Source organism: Pteropus vampyrus, unplaced genomic scaffold (genome assembly GCF_000151845.1).
Source record: "Pteropus vampyrus isolate Shadow unplaced genomic scaffold, Pvam_2.0 Scaffold82, whole genome shotgun sequence".
NCBI lineage: Eukaryota > Metazoa > Chordata > Mammalia > Chiroptera > Pteropodidae > Pteropus > Pteropus vampyrus.
In genome coordinates, this window is record NW_011888863.1 from 7,693,808 (window position 1) to 7,701,038 (window position 7,231).

The 7,231-nt window shown below is 33.1% G+C and overlaps 1 protein-coding gene across 1 annotated transcript in view; it reads right to left on the bottom strand.

The window, feature by feature from the left end:
* Positions 1 to 18: 18 nt before the first annotated feature.
* CPNE8 (copine 8) overlaps positions 19 to 7,231 on the bottom strand; it is a 174,822-nt gene continuing 167,609 nt past the window's right edge. The window contains exon 19 of the mRNA XM_011363179.2: positions 19 to 1,668. Coding sequence (XP_011361481.1) covers positions 1,480 to 1,668 — 189 coding nt within the window. The 3' untranslated portion in view covers positions 19 to 1,479. The remainder of the gene's footprint in view (positions 1,669 to 7,231) is intronic.

Below are 7,231 nucleotides of genomic sequence, written 5' to 3' on the forward strand. Positions count from 1 at the left end.
ATAACACTGATACTGTTAGATATGTGGATGTATATATTTTTCTTCTCAGTAAAATAGTTTCATGCTTATAAAAGTCACCCTAAGTCAACTTGGGACAAAGAGAACAACATACAGTAAACATAAACCAAGTAGTAAATAGTAAAACTAAGGAAAATATTATAAAGTAGTTATATTGTTGACACAAAAGAAAAAAATAAATACACTTTTCTATTATTTGAAGGCATTTCACAATCATTTCCAAGAATTCTGTGAGGATTTAAGGCCATTTGTTCTAAAGAAATGCTTTAATTTGGACACAACATCACAAAACTTTAATTCTTGTAAAAACTGTACATGCAAAAACTCTTTACAATTAATTGTGGACAGGCAGATAGGTATATAGGAGAGTAAGTTATTTCACAAATGTGTTGTGCACTAAGTCACATGGTTGTGTATATTTAACTGGGAATTTCACAAAAAACTTCCAGCCTGTGCACCCTGCGTGGCAATGTGGAAAGGTGATAAGGAATCCAAGAGAGCCAGTATCCCTTTGAATTAAAATATCTAGACAAGGTATAATAGAATAAAAAGTTTAAAACTTCTGCTACATGATTCACAGTTAAATATTCTGGGTTTTAGTCTTTCTAACTAGCAGTAATATAAAGATGCTACTTTTTACACTAAGTATTTTCTGTGCATTTGCAGTTCACAATGTTTCACTTTTAAAAAATTTTTTAGCATTACAAAACATAAACTCACTGCGGTCTAAATTTAGAACCCAGATTCCATGAAAAATGCATGTTCTTACAGGATACACTTCTGCTAAGCTTAAACTCCCATACTTGGCAAACAACGCAGAGGAACTGATTACTAAGCAGATGCAGCTTCCTAAGACAATTCACTTACTGAGAAATATGGAAGTATATCTTTCTTTTCCCTTGTTTGCAATTGTATTTGTCCAGACAGTCATTCAAAGAGATATTGCTCTTGTGATTATAGCTATTGCAATTTAGAAGACAAAGGATTCAATATTCAAAACTCTTATTTTTAAGAACAGTTATAAAAGTATTGAAATTTAAAAAGTAGTAACATGTAAACATTAATACATAGGGACTGCTTTCTCATACACCCAGCAGTCGAGGACAATATCTGAGTTAAAAACATAGTTTGTGCTTTTTCCCAACAACACATTGGAAATTAGCTGTTTCTCAAAAAAAGAAAAAAAAAAAAAAAGAAGGTAAAAGATTCAGAGAAGACATCCATATTTTGCTTCAAGCATTCAAACAATTTTTCTGTTGCTCATGCAACAACCATATTTACAGTTTTGGTTTATTTAGGAAGAGCATTAATTTTGGATCCCAGAAAGCATATTAACCAGCACTTCTGAAAACAAACCGAGAAAAGTTTCTCATTCCCTGGTTCATTACAGAGCACCAGGAGCAAAGCTTGACTCAGCAGTTCCAACTGATGTGTAGTTAACATGAGCATTTCCGAGCACAGTCATATTTGAGTCTGTAACACATGGGTAGGTGGGGTGTAAGGGGGAGGTGCAGGCGATGGCTTGATTCCTCGGGCCCTCATGTAGGAAAGAAACTGCTCAGGGATCTCGGCTAGGACATCTTTAGCCAATCTAGCCATGCTCAGTATGTGGTTTCCGCTTCTGTCAATATAATCCCTGAATGGCACAAACTAAAACAGAGGTGAAAGAAAGTTACTTCACAGACTTCATTATGCTATTTAATAGACACTAGAATCAGCACATGTTAAGTGTTTGGTTGTAGGAGTATCAGAGAAGCCCGGAGTAACAGTAATAATTACTATGTAATTTAAAGATATGTGATTCATTACAAACAGCTGTTTAACAGTGACCAAAACTCTATTATACTCTATTGAAAAGGAGATGTAATTGTTTTCTATGTTCCTCCCAGTCTCCCATCCCATAACTCATGTCTCCTGGTCCCCATAGGCCCACCACGTTGCTACATGTGTTCTGCAGTTTTGAGTCCTCTATCTAGGCTGACGCCTGATAGGATGAAGAGCTGAACCTCTTCAGGGCTGTTTCCTGTTAAATAGAGTTAATACATGCCTAATTCAGATTTCCATCCAAAAATATTACCCAATGCAAGGTAAAAAAAAGAAAATAGTGTTTATTGTTAAAGATTCCTAAACACATGTAATTATTACTAGATCATCAAATCATATGGACATGAACATGAAATGCACAGTTCGTATTAGTGGGAACCTGAAATATTTAGTACACTGAGTCTTGCCCCTGCATTGATTTTTTATGTTATTTTGAAAGGCAAAAACAAACAAACAAATAAAAACACAGAACTTGGCATGAGATTTTGGTATTACTTCTTACTGAAATACCATCATTCTTATTTTTACATCATATAAAAATGATTGCTCTATCTTTATACAAGTAATTATGTGAGAGCCCTTATCAGCTCAGCACCAAATACTCTGGCAATAGATTGCCTAATTCCATTCTCATTTATAGTGATCACTTAAGTTAATAAACACAGCGCTGTTTGAGGACATTAGTTCAATTTCCCCTTAGAGACATGATGATTCTTGAAGCAACTTGGAAATGATTGTAACTGTTAATGTTGTGATAGTTTGGGAACACAGTAATTTTAGGTCTTAGAGAAAAGGCACAGGGAAGACATTTTAGGATATTGAACAATTTCTAAGTATATTGGTTTTTTTTTTCCTTCTTTAATTCTCCCTCCTCCCCCGCTTCCAGCCCTGACCTACAGATGTTGCTGTCTCCCCTTAAGAAATGGATCTCTGAAGGCGAGGTCTTTCCCTCCACACGCTTGCTGCACCCCGCAGGGCACTCGGGGGACCTGGCACACCCGGGGTATGGTCCGTGGCTCCACCTGGGGCACGAACCCAGGACCTTCTGCATGTAAAGCAAACGTGCTAACCACTACACTATGGAGCCACCTAAGTATATTGTTTTAAATTTTAAATTAAATCATTTTCCCCTAGAGAAAAAGAAAGTGAGCACACTCCTATGTCATAGTGTAATATAACTTTTAAATTTATTTTGAAAAATTCTTGATTTAAGCAGTTACTCAAGATGTGCTTTCAGAAAACTGTTATTAGGAAGCAGGCTTTAAAACAGTCAGGTTGTTACAGGTAAACCAAGTTAAAATTTTAAGAAATCAAACAGCATGCAAAATAATGGTTATGAAGTGAAAGCAGTCTCTTTTATGAAAGAGTAGAAAATCACCCCTTTTTAGAATACAACCCACTATTAGCAGAAGCATATCTATATGGCTATAATTCTATACTATCAGTCCGAGGAGGAAAACTCAGCATAACTTTTATAAAAGAGAAAAAGATGTCTATTTGTAGCTATAGTTTATTTCATCCTTGTTTTAAAAGGCATAGTATTTTAAAAATTAATATTTAATAATGTTGGTATGGTTAGTATACATCTAATTATTTTTTAAGCTATAATTTTTAAAGGGTTCATTTAAAAAATGTGTAGCTAATAACTACATTTCAGGAAAATGATGACACCTCTAGCAAACAGTCAGTACTTCCGTAGGGAAGATCTCACCTGCCTTGTTTTTCCTTTATCTCAGCTTTGCTCTTATATTTTTATTTGATTCTTTACTTTTCTTCTACACCAGGGACATTAAACTCATTTACCTTTTTTACTACTGATTCTCACAAACTCTGGAATTAGACTTCCCAAGTTCAGAGGCTGGTTCTGCTACTTATTAGCACTATGATCTTGGACAAGTTACTTTCCACTTTATCTCAGTTTCCTCTTCTATAAAATGAGAATGATAATACCTACTTCGTTGGATTGTTGCTTCGAATGGTACTCAACTCATAATATGTACTATATATGATAGTTATCATCATTACTTTTGCTATTAATCAATTTATACGTTTACATATTCAATATAAATATGTAACTATCTTAATGGTTTTCTATTTACATTTATATCAAATAGTAAATATAAAGAATATTCTTATCAATATGATCTCTTTCAAACATAATATCAGTATTGTAATCTAAAATAGTAATTTCTGGATTTTCCGTAATTTTAAAACACCTGTTATTTCACCTTTCAAGCAAATGCTATAAGACGTGTTAAACTTTTTATCAAAGTAAATTAAAATTCATTTTTAATGTCAAAACCAAGAATCACAATCACTGATACTCTGGAATGTCAAAACCAAGAATCACAATCACTGTTCTCACAATACGTATGGTTCTACTCACCTAAAAAATAATTTAAAAAACAGTGGGTATAAAGAAATATATATCACATTTAACTTAGGTTTGTTGAGTGGGGGCACAGGTGTGCCCCTTGATATTAAGAGACCTTGCCCCGAGTTGAATCACTGTCATAGTAAGTTACTATTATCAACAGGACTACACCACATCCCATATGTGTGTTGGATGCAGAAAAAAAAATGCTGAGAACTTCCTACTCATGAACCCAATTTATCTAAATCTTTTCCAAAGGAACATTCATTGATTCAGTTGTCAGGAGGTACCCTCATAAGTGAAAGATAAAAATTACAGATAAAAATTTCCTTTACCTATTATTAATGTCATATCTACAGTTGTTCATGAAAAAAAAAATGCCTTCTTACTACTGCACATATCCTTCTACAATTATAGCTTTCAACCTCTCAGACCACTCTGTTTACTGTCCTTTTTAATCATTCATTTCTGATCACTGTACCTGGGACTTCCTGTTCAAAATAATGCCCACACATTTGTAAATGTGTGTTGATCACTAACTTGGACTCTTAAAATGCTCAGGTTAGAGGAATAAATCAATCTTCATTTGGCACTAAGTTATCACATTCATATGAATAATACCAATAAATGTATTCTGTTCCATAGACATACACTGTATCCTCGATACTCTACATCTTTCATTTAGCACCCATCCACCCCAAGGGAAATGTTCCTCGTGGCTATGCTAACAGCCGGCTTTTTCTATTTGTGAAAACAAGTTTAAATCAGTTTGGGCAAATGGGCTTTTAGTTGCTGCTCTGTTCAAATTTGCTTGATTGCTCCTACTGTGCAGAGCTCCATTAGTGATTTTCAAATCTAAGCCTTCAAGGTTATTATTCTCTTTTTAATGGAAAATATGATTGAAATATAATTTTTAAGAAAATGATAGGCTGGCCAGCAGCTGCATGCAACCAAGAGAAATGACATTGCATTATACTCAATGGCCAATCTATAGCACAAGCAAGCAAAAGCAAACAAACAAATAGAAAGCATATATATAAATATACGAAAATAACTCATTTAAGTTTTAGAATGACAAACATAAGATCTCATCCTACATACTGTTTACACGATAGTCATATGAAATTGAATTTTGAGCAATGAATATAATCACACATAAGACTGATTACAGTGTCATATGTCAGGTATAGCCACTATAAAATAGTGACATAAAATACCTTCTTACTGAACTATGCCAACATACTGACAAATAATAATAACTGATACAGATATTAATGCATGTATTGAGCAAATGGTAGATGGGAGGCTTTCTGCTAAGAGATTTAGTATATTTTATAATATTTAATTTTTACAAGCACATTATTCATTCTTTGAACTTATAAAAGAAGAAACTGAAACTGAGAGAGTTTGATTAACTTATCCACTATTAGGTAGTTATCAGTATCTGAATCATTATTTAAATCTAAATTGATCTGACTCTGATACATTAACCGTGACAGTAATATGAAAAGAGGAACAGATTCTATTAAACAATCTTCATTAGAATTTTGCCTTGTAGGAGAGTAGGTGTGTTATCAAAGAAAGAACAGTTTTGGAATCAGAGTTCTGTTGGAAGTTTGGACATAGCAATTTATGATTTAAATAACTTTGCACAAGTTGTTTAACACCCCATCTTGGGCCTCAGTTTCCTTGTTTGTAAATTACTATAAGGCAAAAACTGATTAGTATTTTTAGGAAGATATAAAGTAATATGTGAATAAAGTAAAAAAAAAAAAGGGAAAATTATTTTAAGTGTGCAGAGAGAGGGCTTATAAAAGGCTGTACAGTGGGAAATTTCAAAATGTAGGATATTAATCAGCCCAATGAGGAGGAAGACTATGCCAGTAAAATAACAAGAGACAATAAAAGCAAGAACAATGGAAATGTGTGATACAAAGACAATAATAGTCTTATTTGTCTAGACAAAATGTGTGTGTGTGTGTGTGTTAGCTAAAGAGGAAGATTGAGGTCAGGTCATGTAGACTCTTAAATGCTATATTTGAGTTTTAGAATCAAAGTTATATGAAATATTTGTTAAGAATTTTAGAATCACCTCTTACTAGCTATGTGACCGCATAAGAGGAATTAAACTATTTTTCTTCTTTTTAAAATATAGTAATCAAAGTACCTGTCTCATAAAGTCAATTAAGGATGAGTAAAGTAATGCAATAGCTCTTAGCTACTTAGCATACTTAATAAATGATTAAATGTTATATAAAGAAGTTGAATGTCACTTAAGATTTGACATAATAATGAAAACTCCAAATTTTCTGCTGAAACTCAGCTACCTACTATTATTTGCACCCTTAGGTTTTTGTCCAACCTAAGAAATTTGGGGTTTCGTTTGCTGTACATTAACTTGATTACCTTCAACATGTAAGAAATTGAAAGTAGTGAAAAGGTAAGAGAGCCTAAATAGACTCTATTTTCTGATAATATTTTAGCCAGCAGTGTTTATAGTATTGATTATGATGGCTTAGATATTTTTTCATGATAGGAAGATTAATAATGTTTTTCTTGGTATGTCCTTGCAACTCTGATATTCTAAATATTCAAGAATATTCCTATTCTTGAAAATAACTCATTTTAAAATGTTTTAGTGGATGGTAAAAGCTGGATAGCTATGATGATGGAATGTTTTTTAAATCTTATTCAAGATGAAAGAGAGGATGCTAATTCTTCTTCAATACCATAAGATAAATAAATTATTACCTTGCTTATTATTTTTAAAGACCAATCACCATTTAGGAACTTCTCCATGAAATTAGAAAAGGGTACATCAAATCTCCTTAACTAAATGTAGACATATAAGTCAAGACGTCACTCATTCAGTAGGCTATTAACTCTCTGGGAACATTTTAATTTCATGTTCAATATCTGTAAGATCTCACAGCTCTTTCAGTTCAACTTTATGTAGTAAAATCTCGAGCGTTTAGCTATATCTCCAGGTGCCTTCAAAACCTGTGGGGATCCCAG